The sequence below is a fragment of the Opisthocomus hoazin genome, unplaced genomic scaffold (assembly GCF_030867145.1).
Source record: "Opisthocomus hoazin isolate bOpiHoa1 unplaced genomic scaffold, bOpiHoa1.hap1 HAP1_SCAFFOLD_123, whole genome shotgun sequence".
NCBI classification, from domain to species: domain Eukaryota; kingdom Metazoa; phylum Chordata; class Aves; order Opisthocomiformes; family Opisthocomidae; genus Opisthocomus; species Opisthocomus hoazin.
The window spans coordinates 158,375-184,529 of record NW_027448885.1 but is presented as its reverse complement, the minus strand read 5'-3'; the positions used below and the strand labels follow the sequence as shown (position 1 = coordinate 184,529).

Genomic DNA, 26,155 nt, shown 5'->3' with positions numbered 1-26,155 from the left:
CACCACCCCACACGGATGGGGGGGGGCACACGGGCGATTCCACCCTCAGCAGTACGGGGGGAGGGGAGGATGGTACCACCTGAAGGACTTTGGGGGGGGTTTGGGTCAAGTTGGGGGATTTTTGGGGCAATTCGGGGGGGGGTTGGGGGCAATTAAAGGAGCTTCGGGGCAATTTGGGGGGTATTTGGGGGCGAATCAGGGGGTTTGGAGGCGATTCAGGGGATTTTGGTGCGATTTACGGTGCTTTTGGGGACAATTTGGGAGCTTTCAGGGCAATTCAGGCATTTTGGGGGGGCAATTGGGGGGTTTGGGGGGCAATTGGGGGGTGTTTTGGGCCACTCATGGGGTTTGGGGGTGATGTGGGGGATTTTGGGGTGATTTACGCTGATTTTGGGGTGATTCGGGGGGGTTTTGGGGTGATTTACGGTGGTTTTGGGGGCAATTTGGGGGGGTTGGGGGTAATTCAGGGTGTATTTTGGGGCCATTCAGGGGGTTTTGGGGTGATTCAGGGGGTTTTGGGGCACCATTCAGGGCATTTGGGGGTAATTTATGGTGGTTCTGGGGGCAATTTGGGGGTTTTGGGGCAATTCAGGGGGGGTAGGGGGGAATTAAAGGAGCTTTGGGGTAATTTGGGGGGTTTGGGGGCAATTTGGGTATTTTGGGGTGAATTAGGGGGTATTTTGGGCCATTTAGGGGGTTTTGATGTGATTTACGGTGGTTTTGAGGGCAACTTGGGAGCTTTCAGGGCAATTCAGGCATTTTGGGGGGCAACTGGGGGCATTTCGGGGCAATTCAGGGGGGATTTGGGGAGACTTGTGGTTTGGGGGGCAATTCAGGGGCTTTTGGGGCAATTTGGGGGGTATTTGGGGTGATTTGGGGGGTATTTGGGGTGATTCAGGGGCATTTTGTGGTGATTCAGGAGGTTTTGATGTGATTTACGGTGGTTTTTGGGGGCGATTTGGGAGCTTTCGGGGTGGTTTTGGGAGCAATTAGGGGGATTTTGGGGCAATTCAGGGAGTTTCAGGGCAATTCAGGGGGTATTTGGGGTGTTTTGGTGTGATTTAAGGAGATTTGGGGGCCATTCAGGGGGTTTTGGTGTGATTTATGGTGGTTTGGGGGGCAATTTTGGGGGTTTGGGGCCGATTCACGGGGTTTTAATGTGATTTATGGTGGTTTTGGGGGCGATTCAGGAGCTGTTTTGGGGCGAATCAGGGGGTTTTGGTGCGATTTACGGTGGATTTGAGGGCAATTTGGGAGCTTTCAGGGCAATTCAGGCATTTTTGGGGGGCAACTGGGGGGATTTTGGGGCAATTCAGGTGGTTTTGGGGCAATTTGGAGGATATTTGGGCCCATTCAGGGGGTTTTGATGTGATTTACGGTGGGTTTGGGGGCGATTCGGGGGGTTTGGGGGCAAATTGAGGGGTTTTGGGGGCAAATTGAGGGGTTTTGGGGCGATTCGGGGGGGGTTTGGGGGCAAATGGAGGGGTTTTGGGGCAATTCAGGTGGTTTTGGGGCAATTTGGAGGATATCTGGGCCCATTCAGGGGATCTTGATGTGATTTACGGTGGGTTTGGGGGCGATTTGGGGGGTTTTGGGGGCAAATTGAGGGGTTTTGGGGCGATTCGGGGGGGGTTGGGGGCAAATTGAGGGGTTTTGGGGGCAAATTGAGGGGTTTTGGGGCAATTTGGAGGATATCTGGGCCCATTCAGGGGGTTTTGATGTGATTTACGGTGGGTTTGGGGGCGATTTGGGGGGTTTGGGGGCAAATTGAGGGGTTTTGGGGGCAAATTGAGGGGTTTTGGGGCGACCTTGATGTCGGAGGCGTTCTCCAGCATGGCCTGCCGCGAGGAGAGCTCGGCCTGCGACACCGAGAAGTCGTTCTCCCCCGCCGCCGCCGCCGCCCTTGATGCTGGCCACTTGCCGCTCGTACTCCAGCTGGGGGGGCGGGGGCCGGGAGGGGGGCGTGGTCAGCGCCGGGCCACGCCCCTCCACAAGCCACACCCCCTCCAGGCCAAGCCCCGCCCCCCCATACCTGCTTCTTCATCTTCTTCTTGTCTTTCTTGCTGATGCGGGCGTCGGGCTCGGCCTTCGTCCCGGTCTCCTCCTCCTCCTCCTGTGGCGGGGGATGGCCACGCCCCCCCCATCCCCCATCAGCTGGGGGACTCTGAGTGGCTCCTCCCCCTCCCCCTCCCCGGCTCACCCCTTTCCGCGCCTCTTCAGCCTCCTCTTTCTCCTCCTCATCGTCCTGCAGAGCTGTGAATTTGTTCTGAGGAGGAAAAACGAGGGGGGGTGGGGGAAGCAATCCCCCCCCTCCCCCCCCAAGACGATGCAGGTGGCTGGGTTTGCCCCTCCCCCCGCCCCCCTCACCTTCCCACCCTTCCTCCGCGCGTCCTCATCAGAGCCTTCGGCCTCGTCCTCACTGGGGGCTTTTCCCTGAGAAGGGGGTGAGGAAACAGCGGGGTGAGAGGCTGGGATTTGGGGATCCCCTGGGGATCCCCCCCCCGACCCCTCCAGACCACTCCTTCACCTGCCGCTTCCCCCGCTTTCTTCTCGGCTTTCCGGCTCTTCTTCTTCTTCTCCCCCTCCTCTTCCTCCTGCCCGCAGCCGTCAGAGAGAGGGGACACGGCCCCCTCCCCCTACACAGGACCCCCTTTTTCGGGGCTGCTCCCCCCCTCCCTGGCGGACCCAAGCCGCTCCCCCCACCTTGTTGCTCTTGCCGGGCTGCCAGCCTTCCTCCCGCCTCTGCTCCTCCTCCTCCTCGCTCTGCTCCTGGCTCAGCGCCAGCGAAGACGTTGCCGCCCCTGGCAGGGGGACGCAGTGTTTGAGGGGGGGGGGATCCCAGTTTTTACACCCCCCCCCCCCCCCCAATTTTTGCCGTATTTCCCTCAAACCCCTCCCGTTTCGCTGCTCCCCCTCCCTCAAATCCCCTCCCCCCCCATAGTTTGGGGTTCCTCCCCCCCATAGTTTGGGGGCCCTCCCCCCATGTACTCACCTTCCTCCTCCTCCTCCCTTTCCTGGGGGCCGGCGCTGTGGGGGAAACATGGGGGGGGGGGGGGGCGGGGTTAGCGAGGGACCATAGAGCTGCAGGTCAGCCACGGCCTAGAGCAGCCCCAGCACTTCCTGGTTGGGGGGGAAGCTCTAGCCCGGGCGGGCTCTCTGCTCCTGGGAGGTGGGGAAGCAGAGGGGGGGGGTGATGAAGGCTTCACCTTCCTCCTCATCCTCCTCGCTGCCGGCGGCTGCCAGCTCCTGCAGGCGCCGGCTTAGCTCCGCCTCCTCGGCCTCAGGCTCCGCCCCCGGCCGCCGCCGCTCTTTCCGCCGCTCTTTCTTGCGCCGGGAGGTCTGGAAAAGGACGGAAACCCCCTCCCCTAATTAACCCCCTTCTTAATTACCCGCACCCCACCCGCTTTAGCCACACCCGCTTTAGCCACACCCTGACAAGCCCCGCCCACCCCCGCTTAGCCCCGCCCCTCGCAAAGGCCCGGCCTCATTAGCGCAGTGCTAACGAACCGGTTGGGCCGGCGCCTCCTTCTCCGGGGGGGTTGGGGTCTCGGCCGCCGGCGGCTTCTCCTCGTCCGCCAGCTCCTGGAAGAACTTGGGGGGGGGGAAGGGTCAGAGGTCTGAGGTCAGGGGTCGGGAGCGGGGGGTCAGGGGTCAGGCGCTCACCGATTTCTTGCCCCGCCGGTCCTTTTTCCCTTTCTTTACCGGTTGATCTGGGCGGGGGGGTGAGGGGAAGAAGGGGTCGGCGTCACCCTCGCGCTCCCCCTCCCCCCCCGCAATCCTCCCCCTCCATCCCCTCCCCCCAAGGACCCCCCGGAAGGGTCGCCCCTCCCCCCCCCAAGGGGGCAAATCCCCCCTCAAGGGCTCTCCCCCCCCCCCCCTTCCCCCGGGGACCCCGGCGCCCGGGCTCACCCTGCCCCTCGCCCTCCTCCCGCCATTCCTCCTGCTTGGCCGCCGCCGGGCGCGCTCCCTTCGGCATGGCCGGGCGCGGCGGACTGCGCCTGCGCGGGCACAGAGGTCCGCCTAGAGCGCCGCCTCGCAGCTTCCCCCGCTTCCGGTCCGCCGCTGTTTCCGATTGGATGCCTGGTTCAGCGGGCCCGCCCACCGGCTCGCTTTGAGAGCCGGGCGGCTTAGCCGCGCCCCTTTCTGAGGTGATTCTTCCTCCCATTGGCCCGCGCAGGTTCTCCCCGCCGCATGCTCTGAGGTGATCTCTCCTATTGGCTCTCGCGAATTCGTCCCTCCCACCTCCGCAGCGGTTCTTCCTCCCATTGGCTTTCACTGGACCGCCCGCCCCTTTCTGAGGTAACTCGCTCCCTCATTGGTTTCCTCCCGTTCATCCCTCCCCGCCAGGTGCTTTTCCCTGCCATTGGCTCACAACGCAGCCCCCCTCCCCGCGCTATCCTTCCCTCCCATTGGCTCCTCCCCTCCTCCCTCCCCCTCCCCATTGGCCGCGGCCGGCCCCGCCTCCTTCCTTCCCGTCATGCCCCGCAAGCGGCCGTTCAGCGCGAAGCGGAAGAAGCAGCAGCTCCGCGACCGGCGGAACGGAAGCGGGGCGGTGAGGGGGGGGGAGAGGGGGCACCGGGGGCTGCGCGGGGCCCGGGGCCGCGGCCCTGAGCCCCTCCTTTCCCCGCAGATGCCCCGTCGGGGCCGGCCTCGGGCCCGGGCAGCCGCAGCGGGAGCTGGGAGCGGGGCGGCGATGCGGCCCCCGCCGAGGGGGGAGACGCGGTTCCCCCCTCCCCGCCGCCACGACCCCGGCAGGTACCGGCTGCAGCTGGGGGGGCCCCGGGCCGAGGCCTTGGCGCGGCGCAGGCGGCGGGCCCAGGAGGAGCCGGTGGAGCCGCTGCCGGAGAGCGCCCTGGAGCTGGACCCGGACGGCGTCTACGGCCCCGGTGAGGGGCGGAGGCACCGGGGGGGGGGGTTAATTGGGCGCTGGGGGGAGGTTAATTGGGCGCTGGGGGGGGTTAATTGGGCGCTGGGGGCGGAGCTAAGAACCGAGGGAGGGTGAATTGCCCTGGGAAGGGTTTAATTAATCACCCAGAACTAAATTGGTTTTGATGGGGGGGGGGGGGGGTGTCAGAGGGGGGAATTAAGTGAGGGGAGGGGGGGGAAGTGGTCCCTGGGGGGGGCAATTAGGTGCTGGGGGCGGAGCTAAGATCCAGGGGAGGGTGAATTGCCCCTGGGGAGGGTTTAATTAATCACCCAGAACTAAATTGGTGTGAAGGGGGGGGGGGCTGGTGGTGGTTGGGGGGAGCTGGGGGACTAAGTAAATGGGGGGGTTAATTGGGTGCTGGGGGGGTTAATTGGGTGCTGGGGGCAGAGCTAAGATTTAGGGGAGGGTGGATTGCCCAGGAAAGGTTTAATTAATCACCTAGAGGTAAATTGGTTTGGGGGGGGCTGGTGGTGGTTGAGGGGGGCAAGGGGGGGGGTTAACTGGGTGCTGGGGGGGTGAATTGGGTGCTGGGGGCAGAGCTAAGATCCAGGGGAGGGTAAATTGCCCCAGGGGGAGAGTTTAATTAATCACCTAAAGATAATTTTGTCTGAAGGGGGGGCTGGTGGTGGTTGAGGGAGGCAGAGGGAGGGAACTAAGTAAGTGGGGGGGGGTCAGTTGGGTGCTGGGGGGGTCAGTTGGGTGCTGGGGGCGGAGCTAAGACGGGGGAGGGGGGTATTAGATAAATGGAGGGGGTAAGGGGCCCCCGGGGGGGGTGCCTGGCCCCCGGGGGGGGGGTCCCGAGCCCGGTGGGACCCCAGCTGCCGGCTGCCAGGGCTGGACTTCCCCGGCGCCCGCCCTGGAGCTTCGCCATGAGCCCGGAGGAGCTGCGCCGGCGGGAGGAGGAGGCCTTCGGAGCGCCTTCCTCCGCGCCCTGCGGGAGAGCCAGGGGGGCAGTGAGGGCGAGGATGAGGAGGGAGGGGCCGTGGCCCCCTTCGAGCACAACCTGGAGGTGAGAGGGGGCGGGGTTTGGGCGCCGGGGGCGGGGTTTGGGCCCCGGGGGGCGGGGCTCCAGCACGTGGTGGGGGTGAAGGGCTGCAGAGGTCACCCCCGTCCCCCCCCGTCCCCCCCTTTCCCAGACGTGGCGGCAGCTCTGGCGCGTGCTGGAGATGTCCGACATCATCCTCCTCATCACCGACGCCCGGCACCCGGTGAGTGGGGGGTCTGGGGGGGCAACTGGGGCGCCTGGGGGGGGCAACTGACCCCCTCCCCGTCTCTTTTACCCCCCCCCCCCAGGTGCTGAACGTGCCGCCAGCGCTGGCGGCCCACGTGACGCGGGAGCTGGGGAAGGGCCTCATCCTCATCCTCAACAAAGTGGACCTGACCCCCCCCGCCGTCGCCACCGCCTGGAGCCACCTCCTGCGCCGCCGCTTCCCCACTGCCCGCGTCGTCCCCTTCACCTCCGCCCCGCGCTGGGGCCCGCGCCCGGTAAGGACCCAACGGGGAGGGGGTAGGGGTGGCACGGGGGCACCCCAACCCCTCCCCCCTTCCACCCCGCCTTCTTTCCTCCTCCCCCCAGGGCTGCAGCGGCGGGCGAGGCGGGGGGGGCGGCTGGAGCCGGGCGCTGGGGACCCCCGGCAGCTGCTGGAGGCCTGCGAGAGCATGGTGGGGGGGGAAGGTAAGGGGGACAGGGGGAGCACCCATGGGTGCTGGCGGGGGGTCCCTGTGGGTGCTCTGCTCACGTGGGGTTCGCAGTGGACCTGAGCGGCTGGCGAGCGCGGCTGGAGCGGGCGGAGGAGGAGGAGGAGGAAGAGCAGCAACAGCAGGAGGAGGAGGAGGAGGAGGAGGAAGAGCGGGAGGAGGAGGAGGAGGAAGAGGAGGCCGGGGCGGCCCCACGGCAGTGGGAGCGATACCGCCATGGCGTCCTCACCCTGGGCTGTGTTGTGTGAGGGGCGGGGCTTTGAGAAGGGGGCGGGGCTTCGAGGGGGTGGGGCTGCAGGGTGGGGCTGGGCACAGGCTGGGGCACACTGGGTGGGGGGTGGGGGTCTGGGGCGTGTGGCCTGCAGGAGGGAGGTGTGGTCAATCAGGAGGGGTGGGGCTTTATGGGGAGGAGCCTGACTGGCATGGGGCGGGGCTTTGGGAGGGCGGAGCTTAGTGTTATTGGGAAGATTCGAAGGGAAGGGGTGGGCTCTTGTCTGGGGCATGGCCTAAGGGGAAGGGGTGGGCTGTGATCCAGGGGGTGTGGTCTAAGGGGAAGGGGTGGGGCTGAAGGGGGTGGGGCCTTGTCAGGGGCATGGCTTAAGGAGAAAGGGGTGGGGCCTCACCTGGGGGTGTGGCCCAGTAAAAGGGGTGTGGCATCTGGGGTGTGGTTTAAGGGGAAAGGCCTCATCTAGGGGGTGTGGCCTAGTGAAAGGGGGGGCTTTGGGGTGTGGCCTAATGGAAGGGGTGGGGCTTTATCTGGGGCATGGCTTCATGGGAAGGGGTGGGGCTTCATGCAGGGGGCGTGGCCTAGTGGGAAGAAGGGATCCTTATCTGGGGGTGTAGCTTAATGGGAAGGGGTGGGATTTTATGGAGGGGTGGGGCTGTCAGTGGGTGGGGCTTCATGAGCAAGGGCTTAGTGAAGAGGAGTGGGGCTTTTTCAAGAGTGGGTGGAGCCTTCCACGGGGGCGGGGCTTATGGGGTTGTCCCCGCCCACTGGGTTGCTCAGTGGAGCTTTATAGTGAATGCACGGGGGGGGGGGGAGGTAAAGGGGGGTTTATTGTTCTGCCGTGGGGGTGTGGCCTAAGGGGGCGTGGCTCCTGAAAAGGGGCGTGTCCCATGCCCGTCCCCCCCCCCCCGCAGGCCTGCCCAACGCGGGCAAATCCTCGGTGCTGAACGCGCTGGTGGGGGCGCGGGGCCGTCAGCGTCTCCCGCGCCCCCGGCCGCACCCGCTACTTCCAGACCCACTTCCTCACCCCCCGCGTCCGCCTCTGCGACTGCCCCGGCCTCGTCTTCCCCTCCCGCGCTCCCCCCGCCCTCCAGGTGAGACCCTGCCCCCCTCCCCCACCCCACCCCACCCCCACAGCCCCCCCTGACCCCCCCCCTTCCCCCCCAGGTGCTGGCGGGGGTGTACCCCATCTCGCAGCTGCAGGAGCCGTACTCGGCCGTGGGGTTCCTGGCCGCTCGCCTCCCGCTGCCGCTGCTGCTCCAGCTCCCGGCCCCCAGCGCCGCTGCCGCCTGGACCGCCTGGGACATCTGTGAAGGTTTGAGGGGGGGGGGAAATCCTTTCTAATTTGAATTAATTAACATATAATGAGGTGGTTTGGGGGTTTTTTTTTAACAGCCTGGGCGGAGAAACGAGGGTACAAGACGGCGCGGGCGGCGAGGAACGACGTCTACCGGGCGGCCAACAGCATCCTGCGGCTGGCGGCCGAGGGGCGGCTGCGGCTCTGCCTGCGCCCCCCCCGGCTACAGCGCCCAGAAGGGTGAGCCCCCCCCCCCGGGAGACCCCCGGCTCCTTCCTCGGCCACCCAGCACCCTGAGCTCAGGGTGGGGGGGGGGTTTCCCGGCCGCCCGGGGCCCCTCACTGTGTCCCCTCCCCCCCCAGATTTGTGGGAGCAGCACCCCGAGACGGCGGCGCTGGCAGCGCTGCTGGAGCAGGGGGGGGACCCAGGGGACCCCGGCAGCCGGGGCTCCGCCCCCCCCGGGGAGGGGTCAGCCACGGAGGAGGAGTGTGACAGCGGTGAGGAGGCGGAGCCTGGGGAGGCCACGCCCCCTGCCAGCACCGCCCCCAACCCCTTTGCCTTGCTGGGAGAGGATGAGTGTTAGCCCCACCCCTCGTTCGGCTGGGCCAATCGGAGGGCCAAACCCCATAGCAACACACTAACACCATATATGGAATAAAGGGAGGTTTATTTCTGCAGCCGGTGTGTTCTGATTGGTCGGAGCTGGCTCCTGCGGGGACCAATCGGAGGTCGCCTCGCTGCGCTGTTACCGGGTAGGGTTTATGCTGGGCTGTTCTCTGGGGCGGGGCCTGGGGGAGAGGTGTTGCAGTAGTAGCCCCGCCCACCCCATCCCTAGTGGGGTTTAGCCCCGCCCACCCCATCCCTAGTGGGGTTTAGCCCTGCTCCAGTACTAGCCCCGCCCACCTGTGTCCCTAGTTGGGTGTAGCCCCGCCCAGCTGGCTTCGTCCCCCAATTACCCTGGGTGGGATTGAGTCACTCTTGCTGTGATTGGCTCCACCCACAGCCCTTAGCCCCACCCCCTGTCTTGCCCCCAGCAGGCCCCACCCACCCCTGTCCCCAAGCCCCACCCCTGTCCCCAAGCCCCACCCCCGTCCCCAAGCCCCACTCTCTGCCAGGCCCCCCCAGCTCTTGCCAAGCCCCGCCCCCACCCACCAGGCCCCGCCCCCCTGCTGACCGGTGGGCGTGGCCTGGCGTTGGGGGCGGAGCTCCTGCTGGCAGAGGTACCGACGGCAGCGGCCGCAGCTCCAGCACCGCAGCACCCGGCGGGGCTGCCCCCCCCCCTGCAGGAGGGACCCAGGTGTCCAGCTCGGCCACGCCCACCCCCAAGCCACGCCCACCCCCGGGGTAAAGCCGGGGGGGGGGGGCACCCAGACCCACCCCGCAGGCGCAGGCAGCCCCCAGCCCCGGGCAGCAGCAGGGAGCAGCAGCGGCGGCAGACGGCCCGCTTCACCGAGGGGTCCCTGGGGTGGGGGGGACACACACGGGGGGGGGGTCAGGACCCCCCAAGTGCCCCTCCCCCGCCCCCCCAAGTCCCCCCCCCCCAGCTCACAGGCGCAGGACCAGGCGGCGGGCGGCCCCTCGCTGGGTGCTGCAGTAGAAGCGGGCGAGGGCGGGGCTGTGGGGGAGCACCCAGTGCGCAGCCTGGGGGAAAAGGGAGGGGGGGGGCACGGCTGCAGGACCCCCCCCCCCCCCCAGCCCCCCTGGACCCCCATAGCCCCCCCGAGTCCCCATAGCCCCCCCGAGTCCCCATAGCCTCCCCCAGACCCCGATATTCCTTCTTAGACCCCCCAGACCCCCCCTATCCCTCCCCCCCAGGAACCTGCAGGCCCCCCAGGACCCGACCCCCCCATGGCCCCTCCTGAGCCCCCCAGGACCCCCCATAGCCCCTCCCAGACCCCCCCCATTTCCCCCCAGGACCCCCCAGACCCCCTCCTGGGCCCCCCAGACCCCCCACAACCCCTCCTGGGCCCCCCAGGCCCCCTCCTGGGCCTCCCAGACTCCCCCATTAACCCTTCCAGGGCCTCCCAGACCCCCCATAGCTTCTTCTGGACTCCCCCCACCCTCCTGGGTCCCCCATAACCCTTCCAGGACCCTACACAGCCCCTCCTGTCCCCCCCCAGACCCCCAATAGCCCCCCACTACCCCTACAGGATCCCTCATAGCCCCTTCTGAGCCCCCAGATGCCCTCTAGCCCCTCCTGGGCCCCCCAGAGCCCCCATGGACCCCCATTAGCCCCTGCTGGGCCCCCCACAGCCCCTCCTGGGACCCCCAGACCCCCATAGCTCCTCCTGGGCCCCCCCAGATCCCCCCACAGCCCCCCAGTACCCCTCCAGGACCCCCCACAGCCCCTCTTGCACCCCCCATAACACCTTCAGGACCCTTCAGGGCCCCTTCCGAGCCCCCAGACCCCCTCCAGCCCCTCCTGGGCCCCCCAAGGACCCCCCACAGCCCCCCCAGGACCTGCCACACCCCCTCCTGGGCCGCCCAGACCCCCCATGGACCCCCATTAACCCCTCCTGCGTCCTCCAGACCCCCCCAGCCCCTCCTGGGCCCCCCAGACCCCCCCATAGCTCCACCATAACCGCCCCCCAACCCTCCTGGCCCCCCCCCCAGACCCCCAATAGCCCCCCAATACCCCTCCAGGACCCCCCACAGCCCCTCCTGAACCCCCCCGAACCCCCATAGCCCCTCCCACCCCCCCAATACCCCTCCAGGACCCCCCGTAGCCCCCCCCCCCTCCCACCTGGAACAGGAAGTTGAGCCTCTGCAGCGCCTCGCGGTCCCGCACCGGCGCCGCCATCGCGCCCGGGATTGGCCGCGCCCCCCGCGGGGTGGGCGGGTCCGGCGCTCCCCATTGGCCAGCGCCAGGGCGGGGGCCTACCCCCCCCCCCCCCTCCCGCGCTCTGCCCAATAGCGGCCAGGAGGGGGCGGTGCGCGGCCCAGCGCCGCCACTTCCGGCGCGGGGAGTGACGTCACTTCCGGCGCGGCGGCGAGCGGCGGTGAGTGGTGGCGGGGAGCGGCGGAGCTCCCGGCGCGGCCCCTCCCCGTCGGGTGACCCCTATAGACCCCTCCCCATAGGCCCCCCCCCCCCTCCCCGGGGGACGGCCCCCTAGAGCGACCCGGAAGTGCCGCCCCCTGCCAGCGCCTCCCTATAAGGCCTCTCCCCATAGGGCTTCCCCTGTAGGGACCCCGGAAGCGCGTGTCTCTGCGGGGGCCCCCCCCCCCCATAGGGACCCCAGCCCTGCGGGGAGGCCCCTCTGGAGCCTCCGGGTTCCCTCCCGGGGCGCCTCGCGGCCCAATTCTGCCGGTTTTCCCCCAAAAAGAAGCCGGCGGGGGTGAGTGCCGGCGCCTCAGGGCCGTTTCCCGCCAAAACGGTGGCGGCGGCTGGGCGGAATTGAGGGGTTTTCAACCCAAAACTGTGTTTCAGGTGCACGCCGGCGCCTCGGCATCGCTTCCCCCCCAAAACCGCGTCGTCACCTTGGCGGAATGGAGCTGTTTTCAACCCAAATCCTCGCCGGCGCCTCGGCATCGCTTCACAGTGAAATGACATCATCATCTTGACGAAATTGCGCTGTTTTCAACCCAAAACCTTCTCTCCAAACCCTCGCCATCACCTCAGCGTCAATTCACGGCAAAATGACGTCATCACCTGGACGGAACTGAGCTGTTTTCAACCCAAAACCTTCTCTCCAGATCTTCGTTGTCGCCTCAGCATCAATTCACGCCAGAATTCTATCATCACCTGGACAGAATTGAGCTGTTTTCTACCCAAAAACCTCTCCAAACCTTCACCATCGCTTCACACTGACATTACATCATCACCTGGACGGAATTGAGCTGTTTTTAACCCAAAACTTTCTCTCCAAGCTTTCACCATCACCTCAGCGTTGCTTCAGGCTGAAGTTACATCATCACCTGGGCAGAATGGAGCTGTTTTTAACTCAAAACCTTCTCTCCAAACCTTCATCGTCGCCTCAGCATCGTTTCACACTGAAATGACATCATCACTTGGGCAGAATTGAGCTGTTTTCTCCCCAAAACCTTCTCTCCAAACCCTCGACGTCGCCTCAGCATGAATTCGCGCCAAAATTCCATCGTCACCTGGACGGAACTGAGCTGTTTTCAACCCAAAACCTCTCCAGATCTTTGCTGTTGCCTGTGTGTCGCTTCACACTGAAATGACATCATCACTTTGACGGATCTGAGCTGTTTTCACCCCAAAAGCTTCTCTCCAAACCTTCGCCATCACCTCAGCGTTGCCTTAGGCTGAAATTCCATCATCACCTGGGCGGAATTGAGCTGTTTTCGCCCCAAAACCTTCTCTCCAAACCTTCGTCGTCGCTTCACGCCGAAATTATGTCATCGCTTTGACGGAACGGAGCTGTTTTCACCCCAAAACCTTCTCTCCAAGCCTCCACTGTCGCCTCGGCGTCGCTTCACACTGAAACTACATCATCACTTTGACGGAATTGAGCTGTTTTCTCCCCAAAACCTTCTCTCCAAACCTTCGTTGTCGCCTCAGCGTTGCTTCACGCTGAAATCATGTCATCACTTTGACGGAACGGAGCTGTTTTCTCCCCAAAACCTTCTGTCCAAACCTTCATCATCACTTCACGCTGAAATTATGTCATCACTTTGACGGAATTGAGCTGTTTTCTCCCCAAAACCTTCTCTCCAAACCTTCGTCATCGCCTCAGCGTCGCTTCACGCTGAAATTATGTCATCACTTTGACAGAATTGAGCTATTTTCACCCCAAAACCTTCTCTCCAAACCTTCGTCATCGCCTCAGCGTCGCTTCACACCGACATTATGTCATCACTTTGACGGAATTGAGCTGTTTTCACCCCAAAACCTTCTCTCCAAACCTTCGTCGTCACTTCACGCTGAAATTATGTCATCACTTTGACGGAACGGAGCTGTTTTCGCCCCAAAACCTTCTCTCCAAACCTTCGTTGTCCTCTCAGCATCGCTTCACGCCGACATTATGTCATCACTTTGACGGAACTGAGCCGTTTTCTCCCCAAAACGGCTTTCAACCCCCATCGCCTCACCGTTCTCCCTCAAACCCCTCCATCGCCGTGACGGATTCCAGCTCTTTCAGCCCCGAAACCTTTTCGGACCCTTCCCACCCCCCCCGCCCCTCGTCGAGCCCAGCCCTGTGTGTGCCCCCCCCCGGCTTTGGGGGCAGCGCCGGCGGCCATGTCGGGCGCCGACCCCCTGGAGACGCTGCGGGTGGAAGCCAGCTGCTCCGTCTGCCTCGAGTACCTGCAGGACCCCGTCATCATCGAGTGCGGCCACAACTTCTGCCGCCGCTGCATCACCCGCTGGTGGGCCGAGCTGGTGCGCGACTTCCCCTGCCCCGTCTGCCGCAAAACCTCGCGGCACCGCGCTCTGCGACCCAACCGCCAGCTCGGCAACATGGTGGAAGCCGCCCGGCAGCTCCGCGGAGCCAAACGCAAAGCCGGCGAGGAGAGCCGCTGCCCGGCTCACGGCCAAGCCCTGGCTCGCTTCTGTCGCGACGACCAAGCCCCCGTCTGCCTGCTGTGCGAGATCTCCCACGCCCATCGCGCCCACGCCCTCGTCCCCCTCGACGCCGCCGCCCTCGAGTACAAGGTGGGGGAGGGGGGGACCTGAAACCTTCGCCGGGGGAAGGCGGGGAGGGCGAGCGTCGCTTGGGTTTGGCCCCAGACTCGACCCCGGGGCTCTTTGCGAGGAGTTTTCGGCTGCTGTGAGCCTCCCATCTCCGCTTTTACCCCCAAATTCTGCCCCAGGACCGTCCTGGGGGGAGGTTTGGCTGCAGCTGGTCCCCATTCCCAGCCTCTCACAACAGGGTTTACCCCCAAACCCTCTTTCTGAGGGCGTTTGGCCGTGGGGTTCACCTCAATCTCCATTTTCAGCCCCAAATCCTCACCCTGAGACTGTTTCTGGAGGAGTTTCAGCCATGGACTCATCCCCATCTCCTTTTCCAGCCCCTCATGATGAGATTTACCCCAAAACCCTTTTTCTGAGGGCATTTGGCTGTGGGGTTCACCCCAATCTCCATTTTCAACCCCCAAATCCTCTCCCTGGGGCTGTTTGCAGAGAGGTTTTGGGCAGCAGCTCGTCCCCATCTCCTTTTCCAGCCCCTGGTGATGGGATTTCCCCCCAAACCCTCTTTCTGAGGGCGTTTGGCCGTGGGGTTCACCCCAATCTCCATTTTCAGCCCCAAATCCTCACCCTGAGGCTGTTTCTGGAGGAGTTTCAGCCATGGACTCATTCCCATCTTCTTTTCCAGCCCCTCATGATGAGATTTACCCCAAAACCCTCTTTCTGAGGGCGTTTGGCTGTGGGGTTCACCCCAATCTCCATTTTCAGCCCCAAATCCTCACCCTGAGGCTGTTTCTGGAGGAGTTTTGGCCATGGACTCATTCCCATCTCCTTTTCCAGCCCCTCACGATGAGATTTACCCCCAAACCCTTTTTCTGAGGGTGTTTGGCCGTGGGGTTCACCCCAATCTCCATTTTCAACCCCTAAATCCTCTCCCTGGGGCTGTTTGCAGAGAGGTTTTGGGCAGCAGCTCGTCCCCATCTCCTTTTCCAGCCCCTGGTGATGGGATTTACCCCCAAACCCTCTCTCTGAGGGCGTTTGGCTGTGGGGTTCACCCCAATCTCCATTTTCAGCCTCAAATCCTCACCCTGAGACTGTTTCTGGAGGAGTTTCAGCCATGGACTCATCCCCATCTCCTTTTCCAGCCCCTCATGATGAGATTTACCCCAAAACCCTTTTTCTGAGGGCATTTGGCCGTGGGGTTCACCCCAATCTCCATTTTCAACCCCCAAATCCTCTCCCTGGGGCTGTTTGCAGAGAGGTTTTGGGCAGCAGCTCGTCCCCATCTCCTTTTCCAGCCCCTGGTGATGGGATTTATCCCCAAACCCTCTTTCTGAGGGCGTTTGGCTGTGGGGTTCACCCCAATCTCCATTTTCAGCCCCAAATCCTCACCCTGAGGCTGTTTCTGGAGGGGTTTCGGCCATGGACTCATCCCCATCTCCTTTTCCAGCCCCTCATGATGAGATTTACCCCAAAACCCTCTCCCTGAGGCCACTTACGGAGGAGTTTGAGCGACGGCTCATCCCTTTCTCCGTTTTCAGCCCCAAAATCTGCCTCAGCCCCATCCAGGGAGGGGATTTTGCTGTGGCTCAACCCCGTCCCAAGCCCCAAATCCTTGGAGCCTTCGGTGCGGGGTCGGAGGCAGGGATGCGGGGTCGGAGGAAGGGTTTGGGGTCGGAGGAAGGGATTCGGGGATCGGAGGAAGGATTCAGGATTGGACAGAGGATTTGGGGACAGAGGAAGGATTCGGGATCAGGAGGGATTCGGGATCGCAGGAAGGATTCAGGGATGGAGGAAGGGATTTGGGGTCGGAGGAGGGATTTGGGGTCAGAGGCAGGATTTGGGGTCGGAGGAAGGGTTCAGGGTCGGAGGAAGGGTTTGGGGTCGGAGGAAGGGTTCGGGGTCGGAGGAAGGGTTCGGGGTCGGAGGAAGGGTTCAGGGTCGGAGGAAGGGTTCGGGGTCAGAGGAAGGGTTCGGGGTCAGAGGAAGGGTTTGGGGTCGGAGGAAGGGTTTGGGGTCAGAGGAAGGGTTTGGGGTCGGAGGAAGGATTTGGGGTCGGAGGCAGGGATTTGGGGTCAGAGGAGGGATTTGGGGTCGGAGGAGGGACTTGGGATCGGAGGAAGGGTTCAGGGTCGGAGGAAGGATTCAGGGATGGAGGAAGGGATTCGGGGTCGGAGGAGGGGATTCGGGATCAGGAGGGATTTGGGGTTGGAGGAGGGATTTGGGGTCAGAGGAAGGGTTCAGGGTCAGAGGAGGGATTCGGGGTCGGAGGAGGGGATTCGGGATCAGGAGGGATTTGGGGTCGGAGGAGGGATTTGGGGTCGGAGGAAGGATTCGGGGTCGGAGGAGGGATTCGGGGTCGGAGGAGGGATTCGGGATCAGGAGGGATTTGGGATCGGAGGAGGGATTTGGGATCGGAGGAGGGATTTGGGATTGGAGGAAGGGTTCAGGGTCAGAGGAAGGATTTGGGGATGGAGGAGGGATTTGGATCGGAGGAGGGATTCGGGGTCGGAGGAGGGATTTGGGATCAGAGGAAGGGTTTGGGGACAGAGGAAGGGTTCAGGGTTGGAGGAAGGGTTCGGGGTCGGAGGAAGGATTTGGGGATGGAGGAGGGATTCGGGGTCAGAGGAAGGATTTGGGGTTGGAGGAAGGATTCGGGGTCGGAGGAAGGATTCAGGGACGGAGGAGGGATTGGGGATTGGAGGAATGGTTCAGGGTCAGAGGAAGGATTCGGGGTCGGAGGAAGGATTCAGGGACGGAGGAGGGATTCCAGGCAGGGTTATCCCATCCCGTCCCCCCCCCCTCCTCTCTCCCCTCCTGGCAGGAGAAGCTGCAGCGCTGCCTGGAGCCGCTGGAGCGGAAGCTGGAGGCAGTCGCCGGCTGCCGAGCGCGGGAGGAGAAGAAACCGAGCGAGCTGAAGGCAGGTCGACGGTGCCGGGGGATGCCGGGAGACCCCGGCCGCTCCCAGCCCTCACCGGTGCCTCTTCCCATCCCATCCCGGCAGAGGAAGGTGGCTCTGCGGCGGGAACGCATCGCCCGGGAGTTCGAGGAGCTTCACCAGCTGCTGGAGGAAGAGGAGCGGCTGCTGCTGCGGCGGCTGGAGGAGGAAGAGCGCGAGATCCTGCAGCGGCTTCAGGCCAACCTGGCTCAGCTCGGGGAGCAGCGCCGGGTCCTGGCCGCGCTGGTGGCCGAGCTGGAGGAGAAGTGTCTGCAGTCGGGCGCCGAGCTGCTGAAGGTGGGCTGGGATGGGCTTTGGGGATGGCGTCTCCGGGAATGGGATTGGTTTTAGGGATGGGATCCCTGGGGATGGGATGGGGTTTTGGGCTGGGATCCTCAGAATGGGATGGGGTTTGGGGATGGGATCCCTGGGGATGGGATGGGGTTTGGGGATGGGATCCCTGGGGATGGGATGGGGTTTGGGGATGGGATCCTCAGGAATGGGATGGAGTTTGGAGATGGTGTCTCCAGGAATAGGATTGGTTTTAGGGATGGGATCCCTGGGGATGGGATGGGGTTTGGGGACAGGATCCCTGGGGATGGGATGGGGTTTTGGGGATGGGATCCTCAGGAATGGGATGGAGTTTGGAGATGGTGTCTCCAGGAATGGGATTGGTTTTAGGGATGGGATCCCTGGGGATGGGATGGGGTTTTGGGGATGGGATCCTCAGGAATGGGATGGAGTTTGGAGATGGTGTCTCCAGGAATGGGATTGGTTTTAGGGATGGGATCCATGGGAATGGGATGGGGTTTCGGGCTGGGATCCTCAGAATGGGATGGGGTTTTGGGGATGGGATCCTCGGGAATGGGATGGCGTTTGGGGATGGTGTCTCCAGGAATGGGATTGGTTTTAGGGATGGGATCCCTGGCAATGGGATGGGGTTTTGGGCTGGGATCCTCAGAATGGGATGGGGTTTTGGGGATGGGATCCTCGGGAATGGGATGGCGTTTGGGGATGGTGTCTCCAGGAATGGGATTGGTTTTAGGGATGGGATCCCTGGCAATGGGATGGGGTTTTGGGCTGGGATCCTCAGAATGGGATGGGGTTTTGGGGATGGGATCCTCGGGAATGGGATGGCGTTTGGGGATGGTGTCTCCAGGAATGGGATTGGTTTTAGGGATGGGATCCCTGGGGATGGGATGGGGTTTGGGGCTGGGATCCCCAGGAATGGGACGGGATTTGTGGGTGGAATCCCAGGGAATGGGATGGGGTTTGGGGCTGGGATCCCTGGGAATGGGACGGGGTTTGGGGATGGGATCCCTGGGAATGGGACAGGGTCTGGGGATGGGATCCCCCCCCTGGGGGCAGGATCGATTTTGGGGACGGGATCAACTCCAGGGAGGGGATTGGTCTGGAGGCTGGGATCACCAGGGATGGGTTTCGGGGACGGGATCCTCTGGATCGGGATCAGTTTCAGGGATGGGATCCTCGGGATCGGTTTCAGGGATGGGATCACCCCTGGGGATGGGATCCCTGGGGAGGGAATCGGAGCTGGGAATGGGGTCAGCATCGGGATCGCGGCCAGGGCCAGGACCGATCCCCCCTCCGAGATCGCCTTTGCGGGGGGATCCCCCCACCTAACCCCCTTCTTTTCCCGCTTCCCCCCCTGGATTTCAGGACATCAAGGACACCCTGACCAGGTAAGAACCGCGCGCGCCGCCCCGGCCGCCATTTCGGGGCAGAAAAAGCGGGTTTTGGGGGCCGCATCGCCTGGCGTCTCCCACCTCCCCGGGGGGCTGCCGGCAGGTGCGAGGCGGCGGCGGCGCGGGTGGAAGAACCGGCATCCGTCCCCATCGAGCTGGAGAAGAATTTCTGCAGTTTCCCCCGGCAATATTTCACCCTCCGGAAAATCACCCGGCGCCTCCTCGGTGAGGAAAACCTCCCCTCCCCCTGTGGGCCTTCACGCTGCGCTCCCCGTCCCCAAAATCCAAAATCCGAAATCCAAAATCCAAAATCCAAAATCTGAAATGCAAAATCTGAAATCCAAAATCCGAAATCTGAAATCTGAAATCTGAAATCCAAAATCCGAAATCTGAAATCCGAAATCCGAAATCCAAAGTCTGAAATCTGAAATACAAAATCTGAAATCCAAAATCTGATATCCAAAATCCGAAATCCGAAATATGAAATCCAAAATCTGAAATCTGAAATCCAAAAATCTGAAATCCAAAATCCGAAATCCGAAATATGAAATCCAAAATATGAAATCCGAAATCCAAAATCCGAAATCCAAAATCTGAAATCCAAAATCTTAAATCCAAAATCTGAAATCCGAAACCCAAAATCTGAAATCCCAAATCTGAAATCTGAAATTCTGAAATCTGAAATCCGAAATCCAAAATCTGAAATATAAAATCCATAATCTGAAATATGAAATTCTGAAATCCGAAATCTGAAATCAGAAATCTGAAATCCGAAATCTGAAATCTGAAATCCGAAATCCGAAATCCGAAACCCGAAATCCGAAACCCGAAATCCAAAATCCAAAATCCAAAATCCAGAATCCGAAATCCGAAATCCGAAATCCGAACTCCTCCCCTTCCCTTTTTCCCCTTCCCCCGCCAGGCGAGGTGACGTTGGATCCGGAGACGGCTCACCCCAACCTGGTTTTATCGGACGATCGCAAAAGCGTTCGCTTCGTCGACGTTCGCCCCAGGGATCTGCCGGACACGCCGCGGCGTTTCACCATCTACCCCTGCGTGCTGGCGGCGCAGGGCTTCACCTCCGGCCGCCATTACTGGGAGGTGGAGGTGGGCGATAAAACCCACTGGGCTCTGGGCGTTTGCAAGGACTCGGTGAGTCGGAAAGGGGAGTTAACGCCGCTGCCGGAGACGGGGTACTGGCGGGTGCGGCTCTGGAACGGCGATAAATACGCGGCCACCACCACCCCCTTCACCCCGCTGACGCTGCGGGTGAAACCCAAACGCGTCGGCGTCTTCGTGGACTACGAAGCCGGGAAAGTGGCTTTTTATAACGTCACCGACCGCTCCCACATCTACACCTTCACCGACACCTTCACCGAAAAGATTTGGCCGCTCTTCTATCCCGGGATCCGGGCCGGCAGGAAAAACGCGGCGCCTCTCGTGATCTGTTCCCCCACGGATTGGGATTGAGGGGGCTGGCGGGGTTTGGCTCGGCGATAGCCAGCGGCACCGGGATCCGGCGCTCCGGCGCTGCTGGGGTTTGGCGCTCCAACGTCCGGCACCGCCAGGATCCAGCGCTCCGGCACCATCGGGGTTTGGAGCTCCGACATCTGGCACCACCAGGATTTGGTGCTCCAGCACCGCCGGGGTTTGGCTCTCTGATGTCTGGAACTGCCAGGATCCGGCGCTCTGGCACCATCAGGGTTTGGCTTTCAACATCTGGCACCGCCGGGATCCGGCGCTCCGGCATGGACAGGGTTTGGCTCTCCGGTATCTGGAACTGCCGAGGTTTGGCTCTCCAGAAGCAGAGGGGTTCGGCGCTCCGACATCTGGCACCGCCGGGATCCGGCGCTCCGGCACCACTGGGATTTGGCTTCCTGACATCTGGGATCTGGCTCTTTTGACATCCAGCACCGCCAGGATCCGGCACTCCAGCACCGCCAGGATTTGGCTCTCCGGCACCACCGGGATTTGGCTCTCTGGAACTGCCGGGATCCAGCGCTCCGGCACCATTGGGGTTTGGCGCTCCGACATCTGGCACTACTGGGATCCGGCGCTCCAGCACCGCCGGGGTTTGGCTCTCTGGCATCTGGCACCGCCGGGATTTGGTGCTCCAGCACCGCCGGGGTTTGGCTCTCTGATGTCTGGAACTGCCGGGATCCGGCACTCCGGCACCGCCAGGGTTTGGCTTTCCGACATCTGGCACCGCTGGGATCTGGCGCTCCGGCGCTGCCAGGGTTTGGCTCTCCGATGTCTGGCACCACCGGGATCCGGCGCTCCGACACCGCCGGGGTTTGGCGCTCCGACATCTGGGATTTGGCACTTTGACATCCAGCACTGCCAGGATCCGGCTCTCCGGCACCACCGGGATTTGGCTCTCCGGCATCCGGCACCACCGGGATTTGGCTCTCCGGCATCCGGCACCGCCAGGATTTGGCTCTCCGACGTCTGGCACCACCGGGATTTGGTGCTCCAGCACCGCCAGGGTTTGGCTCTCTGGAACTGCTGGGATCCAGCGCTCCGGCACCATCGGGTTTGGCTCTCCAACATCTGGCACCACCAGGATCCGGCGCTCCGGTGCTGCCAGGGTTTGGCTCTCCAACATCTGGCACCACCGGGATCCGGCGCTCCGGCACCACTGGGATTTGGCTTCCTGACATCTGGGATCTGGCTCTTTTGACATCCAGCACTGCCAGGATCCGGCACTCCAGCACCGCCAGGATTTGGCTCTCCGGCACCACCGGGATTTGGCTCTCTGGAACTGCCAGGATCCAGCGCTCCGGCACCATCGGGTTTGGCTCTCCAACATCTGGCACCACCGGGATCCAGCGCTCCGGCATGGACAGGGTTTGGCTCTCCGGTATCTGGAACTGCCGAGGTTTGGCTCTCCAGAAGCAGCGGGGTTCGGCGCTCCGACATCTGGCACCACCGGGATCTGGTGCTCCAGTACCACCGGGGTTTGGCTTTCCGACATCTGGCACCACCGGGATCCGGCGCTCCGGCACCACTGGGATTTGGCTCTCCAGCACCCAGCACTGCCAGGATTTGGGCTCCTGGCACCGCAGCAGCGGGTGCAGGCGTGCAGCAGGGCTGTCCCCGCCACCCTGTGTCCCTCTGTCCTCCCGTGTGTCCCCACGTCCGTGCCTCTCCACGTCCCCATGGCTGTCCCCATGTGTCCCCACATCCATCCGTGTCCCCACGTTCTTCCATGTTCTTCTAAGTGTCCCCGTGTCCCTCAGTGTCACAGAATCCCAGCATGGTGGGGTTGGAAGGGACCTCTGGGGTCACCCAGCCCAACCCCCTGCCCAAGCAGGGTCACCCAGAGCAGGGGGCACAGCACCGCGGCCAGGGGGGTCCTGAACATCTCCAGAGAAGGAGACTCCACAGCCCCTCTGGGCAGCCTGGGCCAGGGCTCCGTCACCCTCTGAGGGAAGAAGTTCTTCCTCATCTTCAGCTGGAGCTTCCTCTGCTTCAGTTTGTGCCCGTTGCCCCTTGTCCTGTCGCTGGGCACCACTGGGAAGAGTCTGGCCCCGTCCTCCTGACACCCACCCTGCAGATATTTAGAAGGTCCCCTCTCTTCTCCAGGCTGAACAAGCCCAGCTCCCTCAGCCTCTCCTCGCAGGAGAGATGCTCCAGTCCCCTCCTCATCCTCGCAGCCCCCCGCTGGACTCTCTCCAGTAGCTCCTCATCTTTCTGGAACTGGGGAGCCCAGCACTGGTCCCCATGTCCTTCCATGTCCTTCTATGTCCATCCATGTCCCCATGTCCTTCTGTGTCCCTCAGTCCCAATGTCCCCATGTCCCTCCGTGTCCATCCGTGTCCCCGTCTATGTCCTGATGTCCCTCTATGTCCCCATGTCCCTCAGTGTCCCTCCGTGTCCCCATGTCCCTCCGTGTCCCCATGTCTTTCTGTGTCCCCATGTCTTTCTATGTCCATCTGTGTCCCCATGTCCTTCCATGTCTCTCTATGTCCCCATGTCCCTCTGTGTCCATCCGTGTCCCCCTGTCCTTCCATGTCCCTCTATGTCCCCATGTCCCTCAGTGTCCTTCTGTGTCCCCATGTCCCTCCTTGTCCATCTGTGTCCCCATGTCTTTCTATGTCCTCATGTCCCTGTATGTCCCCATGTACCTCAGTGTCCATCTGTGTCCCTATGTCCCTCCTTGTCCATCCGTGTCCCTGTGTCCTTCCATGTCCCTCTATGTCCCCATGTCCCTCAGTGTCCATCCGTGTCCCCATGTCTTTCTGTGTCCCCATGTCCTTCTATGTCCATCTGTGTCCCCGTGTCCTTCCATGTCCATCTGTGTCCCCATGTCCTTTCTATGTCCTTTCTATGTCCATCCGTGTCCCTCAGAGTCCATCCATGTCCCCATGTCCATCCACATCACCCATGTCCTGCCGTCCCCATGTCCCCATGTCCCTCCGTGTCCATCCGTGTCCCCATGTCCTTTCTATGTCCTTTCTATGTCCATCCGTGTCCCTCAGTGTCCTTCTGTGTCCCCATGTCCCTCCTTGTCCATCCATGTCCCCATGTCTTTCTATGTTCTCATGTCCCTGTATGTCCCCATGTACCTCAGTGTCCATCTGTGTCCCCATGTCCTTCCATGTCCGTGTCCCCATGTCCCTTCTATGTCCTTTCTATGTCCATCTGTGTCCCCATGTCCATCCACATCACCCATGTCCTGCTGTCCCCATGTCCCCATGTCCCTCCGTGTCCATTCCGTGTCCCCATGTCCTTCCATGTCCGTGTCCCTATGTCCTTTCTATGTCCTTTCTATGTCCTTTCTATGGACCTTTCTATGTCCATCCGTGTCCCTCAGTGTCCTTCTGTGTCCCCATGTCCCTCCTTGTCCATCCATGTCCCCATGTCTTTCTATGTTCTCATGTCCCTGTATGTCCCCATGTCCCTCCTTGTCCATCCGTGTCCCTGTGCCCTTCCATGTCCCTCTATGTCCCCATGTCCCTCAGTGTCCATCCGTGTCCCCATGTCTTTCTGTGTCCCCATGTCCTTCTATGTCCATCTGTGTCCCCGTGTCCTTCCATGTCCATCTGTGTCCCCATGTCCTTTCTATGTCCTTTCTATGTCCATCCGTGTCCCTCAGTGTCCATCCGTGTCCCCATGTCCATCCACATCACCCATGTCCTGCCGTCCCCATGTCCCCATGTCCCTCCGTGTCCATCCGTGTCCCCATGTCCTTCCATGTCCGTGTCCCCATGTCCTTTCTATGTCCTTTCTATGTCCATCTGTGTCCCCATGTCCTTCTGTGTCCCCATGTCCTTCCATGTCCGTGTCCCCATGTCCTTTCTATGTCCATCCGTGTCCCTCAGTGTCCATCTGTGTCCCCATGTCCTTCTGTGTCCCGTGTCCTTCCATGTCCGTGTCCCCATGTCCTTTCTATGTCCTTTCTATGTCCATCCGTGTCCCTCAGTGTCCATCCGTGTCCCCATGTCCTTCCATGTCCGTGTCCCTATGTCCTTTCTATGTCCTTTCTATGTCCTTTCTATGTCCATCCGTGTCCCTCAGTGTCCTTCTGTGTCCCCATGTCCCTCCTTGTCCATCCATGTCCCCATGTCTTTCTATGTTCTCATGTCCCTGTATGTCCCCATGTACCTCAGTGTCCATCTGTGTCCCCATGTCCTTCCATGTCCTTTCTATGTCCATCTGTGTCCCCATGTCCATCAACATCACCCATGTCCTGCCGTCCCCATGTCCCTCCGTGTCCCTCCCCCTCCCTCCCCACGTCCCTCCCCTTCCCCTCCCTCCCCGCCCTCCCCACCTCCCCCACGCCAGCCACACGCCTCCACACGCCTCCACACGCCTCCCGCACGCCTCCCGCACGCCATGGCCCCCTCGGGCGTACCGGAACGGGGCCCGCTGGCCCAGCTGCTGCGCCAGACGGCGTGCCCGGCCTGCGGGCACCCGCTGCGGGACCCCGTCCTCCTGCCCTGCAACCACAGCTGCTGCCGCCGCTGCCTGCCCGCCGCCCGCCCGCCGCCCGCCGTCGCCTGCCCGCGCTGCCGCCTGCCCTGCGCCGCCGCCCGCCTGCGCAAGCCCGTCGCCCTGGCCGTCGAGAGCCGCATCGCCCAGCGCCTGGCCAGGGGAGCCCCCGGGCCCCCCGGCGGCCCCCGCGCTGCAGGTGGGGGGGCTGGGGGGAGCTGGGGGGACTGGGGGGAGCCGGAGGGATTGGGGGGGAACAGGGGGATTGGGGGGACCCAGGTGACTGGGGGGGAACTGGGGGACTGGGGGGGACCCGGGGGGATTGGCGGGGAACAGGGGGATTGGGGGGACTGGGGGGGAACAGGGGGACTGGGGGGGAACAGGGGGATTGGGGGGACCCAGGGGGATTGGGGGGGAACAGGGGGATTGGGGGGACTGGGGGGGAACAGGGGGATTGGGGGGGAACTGGGGGACTGGGGGGGAACTGGGGGACTGGGGGGGAACTGGGGGACTGGGGGGACCCGGGGGGATTGGGGGGAACTGGGGGACTGGGGGAACCAGGGTGATTGGGGGGAACAAGGGGACTTGGGGGAGCTGGTAGGACTGGGGGGACCCGGGGGGATTGGGGGGATTGGGGGGGAACAGGGGGATTGGGGGGACCCGGGTCACTGGGGTGGAACAGGGCGGGGAGCTGGGGAGACTGGAGGGGGAACAGGAGGATTGGGGGGACCCAGGGGGACTGGGGGGGAACAGGGGGACTGGGGGGGAACAGGGGGATTGGGGGGGAACAGGGGGATTGGGGGGGAACAGGGGGATTGGGGGGGAACAGGGGGATTGGGGGGACCCAGGTGACTGGGGGGGAACTGGGGGACTGGGGGGACCCAGGGTGATTGGGGGGAACAGGGGGACTTGGGGGAGCTGGTAGGACTGGGGGGACCCGGGGGGATTGGGGGGGAACAGGGGGATTGGGGGGATTGGGGGGGAACAGGGGGATTGGGGGGGAACAGGGGGATTGGGGGGGAACAGGGGGAACAGGGGGACTGGGGGGGAACAGGGGGACTGGGGGGGAACTGGGGGACTGGGGGGGAACTGGGGGATTGGGGGGACCCGGGGGGATTGGGGGGGACTGGGGGGACCCGGGTGACTGGGGTGGAACAGGGCGGGGAGCTGGGGAGACTGGGGGGGAACAGGGGGATTGGGGGGACCCAGGGGGATTGGGGGGGAACAGGGGGATTGGGGGGATTGGGGGGAACAGGGGGACTGGGGGGGAACAGGGGGACCCAGGTGGCTGGGGGGACCCAGGGGGATTGGGGGGACCCAGGGGGTTTGGGGGGAACAGGGGCATTGGGGGGACCCAGGGGGTTTGGGGGGGAACAGGGGGATTGGGGGGACCCAGGGGAATTGGGGGGACCCGGGGGATTGGGGGGGAACTGGGGGATTGGGGGGACCCAGGGGGATTGGGGGGGAACAGGGGGATTGGGGGGGAACAGGGTGACTGGGGGGAGCTGGGGGGACTGGGGGGGAACAGGGGGATTGGGGGGACCCGGGGGGATTGGGGGGAACAGGGGGGATTGGGGGAAACAGGGTGACTGGGGGGAGCTGGGGGGACTGGGGGGGAACAGGGGGATTGGGGGGACCCGGGGGGATTGGGGGGAACAGGGGGGATTGGGGGGAAACAGGGGGACTGGGGGGAGCTGGGAGGACTGGGGGGACCCAGGTGACTGGGGGGACACAGGGGGATTTGCGGGGACTGGGGGGGAACTGGGAGGACTGGGGGGAATTAGGGGTCTGGGAGGGAACAGAAGGATTGGGGGTACATAGGGCAATTGGGGGGAACTGGTGAGA

General features: G+C 63.3%; 4 protein-coding genes across 6 annotated transcripts in view; 3 read left to right on the top strand and 1 right to left on the bottom strand.

The window, feature by feature from the left end:
* Positions 1-4,462: 4,462 nt before the first annotated feature.
* GNL1 (G protein nucleolar 1 (putative)) lies at positions 4,463-8,825 on the top strand. The gene is given in 16 exon segments (XM_075412147.1): positions 4,463-4,532; positions 4,535-4,552; positions 4,631-4,725; positions 4,727-4,893; positions 5,760-5,841; positions 5,844-5,936; positions 6,064-6,135; positions 6,221-6,602; positions 6,680-6,867; position 6,924; positions 7,766-7,809; positions 7,811-7,945; positions 8,019-8,166; positions 8,247-8,362; positions 8,364-8,388; positions 8,511-8,825. Coding segments are annotated over 16 exon segments (1,842 nt in total). The 5' UTR covers positions 4,463-4,477; the 3' UTR covers positions 8,732-8,825.
* On the bottom strand, positions 8,797-11,160 carry LOC142359667 (ribonuclease P protein subunit p21-like). Of its 3 annotated transcripts, none has more exons than XM_075412145.1 (5): positions 10,892-11,154; positions 9,698-9,736; positions 9,528-9,608; positions 9,323-9,429; positions 8,797-8,936 (listed from the first exon to the last, which is right to left on the bottom strand). In XM_075412145.1, the coding sequence occupies exons 1-5, from the start codon at positions 10,946-10,948 to the stop codon at positions 8,894-8,896; spliced, it is 327 nt and encodes a 108-aa protein (XP_075268260.1). In that variant the 5' UTR covers positions 10,949-11,154; the 3' UTR covers positions 8,797-8,893. The 3 variants fall into 3 exon arrangements, with proteins under 3 accessions (XP_075268260.1, XP_075268259.1, XP_075268261.1); XM_075412144.1 differs by having other exon boundaries at positions 9,323-9,428; positions 9,526-9,608; positions 9,698-9,789; positions 10,892-11,139; XM_075412146.1 differs by lacking the exon at positions 9,323-9,429 and having other exon boundaries at positions 9,526-9,608; positions 9,698-9,789; positions 10,892-11,160.
* Positions 11,161-13,268: 2,108 nt separating this feature from the next.
* Positions 13,269-19,846, top strand: TRIM39 (tripartite motif containing 39). Its single transcript, XM_075412143.1, has 6 exons — positions 13,269-13,762; positions 16,560-16,655; positions 16,740-16,970; positions 18,351-18,373; positions 18,480-18,601; positions 19,299-19,846. The coding sequence occupies exons 1-6, from the start codon at positions 13,349-13,351 to the stop codon at positions 19,844-19,846; spliced, it is 1,434 nt and encodes a 477-aa protein (XP_075268258.1). The 5' UTR covers positions 13,269-13,348.
* A 183-nt stretch (positions 19,847-20,029) lies between these two features.
* The window catches only part of LOC142359656 (uncharacterized), a 6,608-nt gene continuing 482 nt past the window's right edge, over positions 20,030-26,155 (top strand). The window contains exons 1-2 of the mRNA XM_075412106.1: positions 20,030-24,509; positions 25,876-25,895. Coding sequence (XP_075268221.1) covers positions 22,100-24,509; positions 25,876-25,895 — 2,430 coding nt within the window. The 5' untranslated portion in view covers positions 20,030-22,099. The remainder of the gene's footprint in view (positions 24,510-25,875; positions 25,896-26,155) is intronic.